General features: G+C 36.1%; 1 protein-coding gene across 1 annotated transcript in view; it reads right to left on the bottom strand.

Annotated features, from left to right (window-relative positions):
* Positions 1-205: 205 nt before the first annotated feature.
* The window catches only part of Syt4 (Synaptotagmin 4), a 79384-nt gene continuing 68379 nt past the window's right edge, over positions 206-11210 (bottom strand). The window contains exons 4-11 of the mRNA XM_072296443.1: positions 10757-10773; positions 9924-10047; positions 8350-8475; positions 7400-7616; positions 6640-6795; positions 5101-5224; positions 4529-4722; positions 206-3410 (exon numbers count right to left, since the gene is read on the bottom strand). Of these exons, the coding sequence (XP_072152544.1) occupies positions 3291-3410; positions 4529-4722; positions 5101-5224; positions 6640-6795; positions 7400-7616; positions 8350-8475; positions 9924-10047; positions 10757-10773 (1078 nt within the window). The 3' untranslated portion in view covers positions 206-3290. The remainder of the gene's footprint in view (positions 3411-4528; positions 4723-5100; positions 5225-6639; positions 6796-7399; positions 7617-8349; positions 8476-9923; positions 10048-10756; positions 10774-11210) is intronic.

The raw sequence follows: 11210 nt of genomic DNA, 5'->3' as shown, positions 1-11210 counted from the left end.
TATGTACTACTATGATGGATGGTGTTATACTCTGTATTTGTTGAAGGGCAATATATCCGTTAATATTCGGCGTTGAAACTAGGTGTTCAGATACATCTTTTTATTTTTTGTTAATCTATAAACGTCAACCATCAAAACATGATTCTGTGACTAGCTCAACTGACCTTGATAGAAGGGATGGAAACTGAAAAACAACAACATCAACTGTATTATAAAAAAAAGTAGTTTTATTCAGCTAAAATTAAATAACATAGAATGATAGTAAACATAAAATCAGTTGCGAAAAATCAAGAAAGCAACAATGTCCAGACAGGGACATCAACAGTCAGCATGGATTGACAGGAAGTGGGGAACATCCATCATGAGACTTACTTTTTCATTTGGTGTGAGTGTATTAGTTTACACATTTGCAAAAAATAAAAAAAATAAAGAAAGAGACAAAGAAGTAAAACTGGTAAGAAGAAACTTAAAAGTTATGTTTTTCTATGAACAAGTGATTAAGTATACGTCAATGGGAATGGATATTAAATGGAAATAATAGATCGAAAGGTTAACAACTTGAGCTCTGCTCATTTATAAAGTTGAAATGCAGAAGCATTTTGAGGGGACACATCCTTCCCTCAGAGATCAAATCTGTTTTCTAAATTAGCAACCAAGGCTTCCCCGAAGAGACCAGAAATCTAATTTATTTTGTAAGTTTGTATCTCTAAATTTCTGACTAATCTCTGCGTCTGTAGCTGTACATCTTGTGGGTTCATGTTGCTTTCTCCCAAATTTGTGTGCCAGTATTTTTAGGTGGATAAATAAGGTTTTATAAATGGGCCACTAGATAAGGTCTGAACTAGGAAAAAACGCCACATGTTTTATCGTTAAATCCTACATAAAAAGCTATTCACTCAACAGAGCTGAGATCAACTCCTGAATGAGATATCAACAAGTTTTTTCAGTTTATATAAATGGCGGATTTGTTTTTTTTGCTGTTTCATCAATTAAATTGGAAAAATTTATATCTTATTTAGGTTTAGATTTCTGGACTGCCTTTCGTGTGGTGCGTTTTCCTCATGAGATTTCAAAGAGAAAACATGCTTGGGAGTGCTTGAATTCAGGCCCATCGGAGGCTATTAACTATACAGTAATTTGATTTCCTAGATAAGTTGAATTGAATCTCATCATTCCAATGTGAGTGGCTTACAGATTTACAAGTAAGCAACAGATGCAATTCTAGGCTGGTTGCATAATCTAACCAAAAGTCGGCACCTGATTATTTGACGGAAGTGCCCTTTCAAAAAATGAAGTTTAAAGTGAGAGCAAGGTAGTGATTAAATATTATATGTTCGTTCGTTTATGGTGGAAAATTTTAATCCGAGCACTGCCCAAAAATGATGGAAGTAGTTATGCCTTACCTACACCTAAAATTTTTGCCAACTCCAAGGGAAGATAGTTGCCTACCTGGCTAAGAAAAATTTCCGGAGATTCCTTTGCTCCAAACGAGCAATTATCACAGTATTACTATTTTGTGCTGCAGAAGAGGTTCATCGCAAAAGTTGTATGTTTGTAAAAACGGTCGTTAAATTTTATAGATGAGTATTACCTATGAGGGTACAAAAATAGGATTTAAAATTGAAAATAAAGAATTAGCTTTTCATGTATTCATTATGTAAAAAGCCAAGCAAATCATGATTTAAAAAAGAAAAAATTAATAAAGATGGAATGATGTGAGGAAAAGGGGCAGGGCAAAAATCAACTTATAGTTCCTCCTCTTGATCAAAACTCAATGGATGAAAACGAAATTGAGCCCTTATAAGTAGAGCTGAACCACTAAACTCAATAATCTGTTCTTTTTGACATCAAAAGAAAAACTTAACTATTCAGTAAAGCTCATGAAGGTAAATTTGATCCCACTGGAAGTGAGCTTTAGGGGCTGTTTAACTTGCATTCACGATTTGTTCATTTAGGTGAACTTTTTCCGAACTGGGAATGAACTAGTTTAGTGAGGTCAGCACATTCAGTTTGACAAACTAATTTTAGCTTGGTTAAAACTATAGAAGCTAAAATCAAGGATATCTTTTAATTCATTAGAGTTGCTGTGTAGATGTCACACAATATTTGCAAACAGTCGTAATCATTGGTTTCAGCAATAGAACCGATCAGTGTAAAGCTTAAAGAAATCACTCTTGAGTCCTTAATAAATGTAAAATAAAAAGGAAGGGTCTCATAATTATTCTTGGTTTGTGGAATCATATCTTTAGTGCGTGGATTTCTGACACTGAAAATAATTAAGATTTATTAATTTATTTTCTTACTATTTACAAGGGCCTAGTCAGTTAGTGCAAATCCATGTATTAAAGCAGTCTAATTTTAGGGAAAGTTATTTATTAGTTGTGAAAGTATCAGGGGAAACAGTTCAGACAAGCTGTAGTCAAAGAAGATTTTATGCGTTTTGAAATTGATGCGAAAGTTGTTTCCTCTTGGTTCTGAATTTAAAAGGAGTTATTGGAACTTTTAGTAAAATTAAGTTCCAAGACACATCTAAACAAAGAAGGGCTTGGATGTGTGCACCAACCAAATAAGTCTGATATGGTGGTATCCAAAAAAAATAGGTAGTAAATGGAGATTATATTACTGTGATGAAATGAAATATTAGTAAATGCAGAGTAAAGTTGAGATTCATAATTACATTGACTAGAAAAATTGAATTTACAAATCTTGGGCGATTAATAAAATTGAGAGTTTTATCCCATTCTTTTTCTCATTATATATTGCAGAATCAGATCAGTAACTCTCCCATTTTTTTTCATGTCAGTCAAAGTTATGCTTAAGAAAAGCTGGAGAAACATTGAAAACAATTATTTTTTGTCTTCATTTTTCAGCAGGTATTGGGGATTCTGCAAGGGAACTACCAGTTAATTCTTGTTCTTTTTTGAAGGTGCGGGATGTCAAATTTTCTTACCCGTTCGGGATTCTGACTTCTTTCCCATTACGTCTGCTAACTGGATCGGTTGTTGTTCGAAAGTCAGAAAATTGTGATTGAAAGAGTCTTCCTTGCCGGAAGGAAATCCTCATTCCAAAAGGTATAAAATAGTACAAAAGGGATCCTGTAAGTCAGCTAACAGGGGAGCATAGTATAGACACAGATGTTCACTAAACTGACTATGTACTCAAGTAGTTGGGTATCAACTTTGTGGAGTATTCTGATGCCTAATACTATTACACACTTATGAATATGTCAGAAATTATGATGGACACAGAATTTCCTCATATTTCCTTTGGAGTGATTTGCGTTCTTGAGATTATTCCCGTAGTTTGTGCCATTCTGCAATCTGTCGTCGCGGACTGTTGCATACTTCATTCCAATGGTGCAGAGCAGGTCCTGTATTTTTGGCGCCGCCCAGTTCCAGACGCCCAATCACCTGCACAGATGACAATGATGGCTTAAAGCACACGCTCTCAACGTCTATTGAGCTACCAAATAGGGCAGTAATGACAAATTTTCAATTTTGATGATGTACCGAGAATGGCAAAAGGCGCCCAATGAGATGGTGAGGGGATGGGACTAAATTCGAAATGCTTTAGGGTTTGATTCTAGAAGGGTTGTGATTTGAAAAAGGTCAGTGGCGGTTGGGCATTGAAGAGCACCAGGAAGTGCTGTATATATGGATTGCATTTTGCAAAAAGGAACCACTAGCATTGCAATGTTGCTAAGATTGTGCAACTTCTTTTGTCTTGGAGGAAAAACCCCATTATCCCTTAATAGTTTCTATTTCACTCGCTAAAAACTGTAAATTTAAGTAAAAAATTACCATCTAAATTTCATAGTTTTTCACAATTTCCGCAATTTTATTGCAAAGTATGAAGTTGCACAATCTTAGCATCATTGCAATGCTACTGGTTCCTTTTTGCAAAATGCAATCCATATGTATGTGTGAAACAAAGTCAAGCCTAAAGGGACTTGTGGTGAAAGGGTGTTTGAGATGACCACATTCCTCTGTTATTATGAAATTTTAATGGATTGCCTGCCATGGAAAAACTCCAGAATTTGAAAGATTCAATCAAACACGGTTCTCATTGTGGCAAATTGTATAGAACTGCTCTTCATGAGCATTATAGCAATGTAGCTGAGCATGAGCTAATGAACAATATAGTCAAGTTAAAACCTTCCATTGTAAATGCATTTTTCTGCACCTCCGGGACAAGTAATTTAATCATTGAATACAGCCCCACATTAATTTTCATAATCGACAAACGTCATATGGTGAAACACATTACCCTCTCTTGAGCACAGAAAAGTCATCAATTTGACCGCCTGATAAATTTTCGAAAGCAACATGAAATTAATTTCATTAAGACATTTAAAGTGAATCAAGTCATAATTTTTATCATGCAAGTATCAAATTACATACCAATTATAATGAAACATTTCAGATTTCCGTTAAAATAATCTTCTATTCTCATAAATTAAATTCAAGAACAGTAACTGTTTACGAATTCATAATAACATTAAACTCATATAGTATGAACGAACACGAACCTCATTTTTGGTGACTCGGTCCCAATCGAGAAGCAAAAATTCAAGGCTGATGTTTGCCAAACTGTCTGCTCCATTAGGTATTTCAAAAACGAAGGACTCATTGAAAACTGGGTTGAGCGTGCGTTTCTTTACATGTGTTTTCTTTTTCGCCACTCGTTGTCCGTTGTAGAGTAAATACATCTTTACATATGGATCTGCAAAAAAACAATGGTCAATTTTAAATCAGAGAGAAAGAAGCTGAATGCTAGAACTTCTGTCATAAAAAATGACTGATTCAATTAAAAAGCAATAACCTGCTATCTTTCGCAACAAAGTGACGTTCTTTTATCAAGAAAGAAAATAAATATCACAATTAAAGACATTTGACCAAAAAGTGCAAGATATTTCGTACCTACATTTTGCTCTCATTTTCAAGTTGAGGATTCGATCTATGATACCACAAAAAGTGTGTTTTAATATTTGCTTTAATTTGCACAAAAACTGAATTGTTGCATTAGTTTTGGGAGAACCTACGAAAATGAGTTATCATGATGATTCTAATTCCTGCTTTTATCTAAAAATTAATTGCATACCTGCAAGACCTGTTACATCCATTTTTGGGAGATTCCTTGCCTTCAAAACAACGACAGTTATTCGATTAGCAGCAGGCTGCCAGCATAAGGAGACAAGCAGCTCTCCTCGCCCTTGAGATCGAATCTGTAAAAAAAAAGGAACATGATGTTTTGAATGGCACTCGTGAATTTAAGCAGTCAGAACCATAACTTTCGTTAAACTGAATTTTTCAAGGAAAAAAAATTACATATTTTGTACAGAAAATCGTTTGAAACTCTCTGAAATAGGTACTCAAAGAAAAATATGTGTCCGTGTTTTCTTGTAAAAATATAAGTCTTGTGCAGCTCCGAAGCACTAAAATGTAATTACACCCAGTGGCGTAACGGGCGCCCCCGCAGACCCTGCTATGCAGGGGGCCCAGCGCCAAGGGGGCCCTCGGCCGCTGGAATTTTTTTTTCTCTCTCTATCTTTGATGCTTAGCTTAGGTTTCAAACTTTGGGCATTTACTTATTGAGATGGGGCTTCTTCCTCCGATTTTTATTGTTAGCTCGGGGTTTTTCATACTTCTTTCGGACTGTTCCGAACTTTTTAGTTGCTGGAGGGCCCCTGCCTTCCAATGTCCACTCAGTGATTACTAAATTGTTTTTCTTTTTTTGTCACTTTTCGTACTTCGGGCTTTGGGAGATCCAATAATCCTTGGGCCTGGGCTGGGCCCCCGCACCCCTTAAGATCCTTGATCCTTCAGGAGTCCCATATAATCGGGTACGGGATCTGGGACGGTGAGGGGTGAGGCAGTCCAAGTCCGTGATTTGGGATGCCTCGGGCCAAAAAATGGGAAGGGGTGGGAGGGAGGGATAATATTGGAATTTTATCGACATGGGGGGGGGCCTAGAAAAAATTTTGCGGGGGGGCCCAGCGGAAGTCCGTTACGCCACTGATTACACCCTTGAAAAGGCTCTTGTTACCTCAGTTTGAGAGTATACATTTTGTGACAGCAGCTGAGCCTAATTGTTGAAACTATTTCAGGCTTCGTTGGCAAGATAAGACAAGATAGAGGTCTACTTGTGCCATATTTAATATATTGATTTTCGATGTCTTGTCGTTCTAACATAAATTTCATCAATCAGGTAGCTGTTTTGTTCTTTTTTTGGCTACCAATTATTGCTCAACTACTATGTAGGTACCTCCCCTTGCCCTTAACTTTTATACTTTTGTCAATGAGGTGTGATCTCATATGTTAGATTCTTCTTCTTAAAAAATTTTGATTGTCTAACATCCACATATCTCTAAATGATCTCAAAACTTACTGTTAGAACGAATGAAGTTGAAATTAGATGAGCAATTAAATAGTAGCATTGTCCAGCATTTTTATTCATTACTAAGTATCCCTCCTAAAATAATTTATGCTAATTTCAACTACCTAGGTGTAATTTAATTTGAAGTTGGTGTGAATTTTTTAAACTGTCAGATACAATTATTTTTGGCCACTTCATTTTTTCATCCTGGAATCTTTTTTCATCTGAAAATTTCAAATATTTAGACAAAGATGAAAATATTACCTTCATGCTGCGGGGTTGAATATCTCGACAAAGGGAAATTTGCTGATTCTCCAAATGTGCCAAATCAATCGATGATAGTGGAGCAAATACTTCTCCGATGATGTCATCTCTAGAGTATCGATCAAAACTCAGCACAGCAAAGTGTAAAGTAATGCTCTGAAAAAAAGACAACCAAAGATATTATTTAAACAAGCATTCTTTCAAACAACATGAAAACTATATTTCTTTTGTCATTTTTGTTCGACTAAATTCAACCCAATTGCGCACAACACATGATTTTAGCAGAAACCAAAGTTTCCTCAGTTCCTAGAAACGTATTTCGAACATTATTTTTCACCATTTTCGTTTATGGAGTTACTATAGGCCCCATAGCAGGCCTCACTTGTTATAGTTAACCAAAGTATAGGTAGGTAGGTACCTACTAATAGAATAGACAATCATCTGTTGATTGAAACACAACTGGTGGTGATAAAAGAGGCTGTGAACTTGAGAACAAGCAGTAACACAAGGAAAATAAAATTTCACGAAAATACGAACAATTAATTTAAAAAATCTTAAATCAATTGATGACTCAATGTACCAAAATTGTACTCATTCAACAGCAAAAACAAATTAGGTGATATTGGAACTGGGCGGTTATTTAGAAACTCATACTGCAACATGAAAAAATTGGACGACAAGTAGAAAGATATATGTACCTTGCATAAATGATCAACCTGATACCAACTAAAGTATGCAATTGTTTTTTAAGAAGACCCACCTGCAGCTGATTGGTGTTGATCCCGTAAAAAGTGAAGTCTTCGTCATAAATTGGATTCCTCGTCTTGCGTAAGACTCGAGTTTTGACCTTATGCTGCTTGTCTGGTAACAATTGCAATTTGATGTACGGATCACAGTTCCCTGTGCTTGCATCTTTTGCTGGAAGATTGCGGCATTTTAAAACACTCACTATCAAGATGGACTTCTCTTTCTTGTATCTATAAAAATGAAGACACAGTAATGAAATTTAATTTAACAGGATGTAATAAAGTGATTAAAGCAAATTACTCCATTGTTATATTCACCTTGGTATCGGATCAAAAGAGAGTAATTACTAACTTTACGTGACAATGATAGTATTATAATGCTCCAAAAACGAACAAAAATTCATTTCGTAGATACTTTTTAATTTATTTTTATTTGTGTGTTTTCCTGTTTCCTCCGAGGCATCATCATTTACTCGCAATAAATGTGCTCAAGACCACATAGAAATAATATCTGATTATAATTATGAGAGACTGTCTGAATCCACCCCTCAAGTAGAACAAGTTGCAATAAATTGCAATAATTACAAAATAAAATTATTGTTAATATTATATTGGAGTGTTGTGCATGTTGCCTATTCACTAATTGAAGGGACTCCTTCCATTTAAATTGATCATAACAAAATTGAAATGAGTTGCATTTTGTTTTGCCCTGCAAATTGCGTACCTTGAAGCCCTTGAAATATGAAACTAATTTTGTGGATTGTTTTAAATCGGCAAATATCGACCAAATTATTTAAAAATGTAGCAAATACATGGTAAATAAACTTGTAATTTTATTACATTAAATTGCAAAATTAACATAATATTTTCGTCGTGCTGCGCTTGGTACTTGGGCATGATCCCTTTTGCTTGTGTTTAGTATAGAAGCACTATAAATCTTCTATAACGTATAGGTACTACAAACCTGAGTTTGAAGAAAAGTTGTCCCAGTTTTCCAGAGCCGTTTTGTTCCTGCAAAACCTTGCTTTTTTCACTTGGTTCTGTTTCCTCTTTTGGAGGTAACGGTACACATTCATTTTCCGTATGCATCCTAAACAAATCAAAGAGGAAAAAAAAATGAGAAAACAAAAATTGATTTCCCATTATTATGACAAAAATCCGGAGAAAATGTAAGTAGAAAATAGGATGACGAGTTATTTGAATTTTTCTCGCTCAGTGTCTAGAGGAAGAACAGCTTATTTTGTAGGTACCTAATACAGCAGAAGCAGTCTCATTCAGTCGTGAACTTTTCTAGGATCATGAACCAAAGACTAAAAACTGTTAAAATGTACGTTTTAGGAAATCCTTTTTTGCTATGTTTTAAGTTAAATTTATTTAACTTTTTAAAAAATGACCCTTTTTTAACCGTTTTTTTTAAAAAAAAGAAAGTTGGAAAATTTTTAGTGTTGAAAAACTTCAGTTGATATTTTGAAAAATTTTTAATGCCACGATTTCATTTACTGTGTGCATCCTGAAAAATTCAAAGAAATAATAATAATAAAAAATTCAGTGAGAGATCGATAAGTTTGTTAAATGAATCAAATGTCAGTCAAAAAACGGAATAAATTGGCCATTTTGAAACACCGTGATAGTGTCAGGGCCGGATTTCCCTACTTGCCGCCCATGGGTCGCCTGTGTTTTGCCGCCTTCGTTTTGAAACATCAATAAAAACGATCAAATGAACGTGTCAGCGGGGGAAGGGTGCATAAGACGCGTTTACTCGTGTTGAACACATTTTTTGGGAAAGCCCTGTCAACAATACTTTAGCGAAAGTTCACGGAACTTCGCGCAAAAGTTAAGTTTCGTAAACCTATCTCTGTGTGGACAAGGCCTTCCATTCATAGAAAATGAACCAAAAAATTATGCAAGAACAAACATAAATGTGGATTAATGATTTTAACTTCTGACGCAGCGCCTCGCAGACCGCACTGTGTTTGACGCAATGCGTGAAGTATTCACGCAGTCTTGTAGGCGCTTTCACGCTGGTCGCGCTGTGTTTGCCGCAATGCGTGAGGTATTCATGCATTCTTGTAGGCGCTATCCGTTTCACGCCGTCCGAAATGACCTTACTCTGTTTGATGCAATGCGTGAAGTATTCGTGCAGTCTTGTAGGCGCTAATATGTGTTACAAGCCAATCGCCGCGTCGAGAGCTTCTCCTTTTCATCTCAAGTCCTCGTCATCATTTCTCTCTAAGTCGCGCCGCTCCAGGCCAAATCGCGTGTTTGGTTTCTCTCTTAACTCGACTAGAAGGTGCTGTCTCTTGTATCATTGAAAGACGACACAATTAGAAAGTACTGTACTCTCAGGAAATGAGAGATTTTGTCGCCTTTTCTCGTTTGTAATTTTTTTTTTTCTAAATCTGATTTTTTTTATACCTACATTTAAAAAAATTGCAAAATTTGCCGCCCCCTATAGATTTGCCGCCATGAGCCGCGGCTCATGTGGCCACCCCCTTAATCCGGCCCTGGATAGTGTTGTAAATATGTAGTTATACTCACTTGACTGCAACAACACCCTCTGCAGATGGCTGCGCTGGTGGCTGCTCACTAGTTGGACTGTTCCGGGGAGAGATACGAGCAGAGGGGCTGTACCGGTTGGGCTGTTTGCCCCGGAGCCACATAACTAGAACAGAATGATTGAGGTAGCTGTTAAAGCGGAAATCATCCTCCCTGTATTTGCTTTTTTTCGATTACATTCAACTTTTTTCGTGTTCAAATTTCATTTCTAGAACTCCAGGAGATAAAAGAAGAGGTGAATGTTTTTGTGTTTACGTAGGTACCTATGCATCATTTTATCACGAGGAAATGAATTCTGTTTGCTCAAAGCTAATATCAGGGGAGCTTCGTCATTTTGTCTGGTTAATGTTTGCAGGGGTGAGAGTCAGAAGGACTTAACTGCGTGACGACGTTACCAAGTTTTACTTGATGACCTGTTTTTTCAGTAAATACTTAAATGTTTTATTCCTAAAATTTCAGGAAATTTTTGTTAAACTGGGAATCGAACCCGAAAAAATTCGCAGAAAATCTTAAAAGAAAATTTGAAAACGTTCTTGAAAAAACAAGTAGAGTGTTGTATGAAACTTCGCAATGCTTTAAAGCCCATCTGCTCTCGCCCCTTCATTACCACTGTATTCACAATGGTTAAGTCGGCGGAGCAACTATTCGAACACTTCGGAGTTTGTTTTGCCTACACGCTGTTTTGAAGGCGATTTTAAAATTGCCGTGCCAAATCTAAAAAACAACGGATGACAGTTAAAGTAAGACGAAGTAATTTGGAGCTCGTGTACTCAGAAAGAACTGAGATTTTTAAGAAATAAGTAAAGGACTATTACAATATAAACATTCACCTCTATATGGTTAAACGCCGCCGTGCGAAAGTGAATGTCATTGGTGAGTCTTATTCACCTTAAGCTTCTAATGTAAATTATATTAATTCCCATTCTTTATTTTTCCACTTTTTTTACATAAAAATTACATACTGCCATTGAGGATAGAGTAGTAGTTATTCCCCCCAAAATTTAGAACGTTAAAAATTAGACCAGGGACAGAATAGTAGTTACTCCCCCAAAAAATTAGATCGTTGAAATGTAGTGTAAAACCTGAGACTGCAAACTTCATCAGTCACGTTTTCAACAAAACTATGAGGAAAGGAATTTCATCGATTAAAGTGTGCTTAGAGTTAACAGAAAGGTTGTGCAACACCCGTCAGTTGATGAACGATTCGTAATTTCCCGAATCGTGGGCATGTCAACCTTTATGTTCCCCATAGATTGAGAATTCCGAACT

Source organism: Bemisia tabaci, chromosome 2 (genome assembly GCF_918797505.1).
Source record: "Bemisia tabaci chromosome 2, PGI_BMITA_v3".
NCBI lineage: Eukaryota > Metazoa > Arthropoda > Insecta > Hemiptera > Aleyrodidae > Bemisia > Bemisia tabaci.
This window is presented reverse-complemented; position numbering and strand designations above follow the sequence as displayed.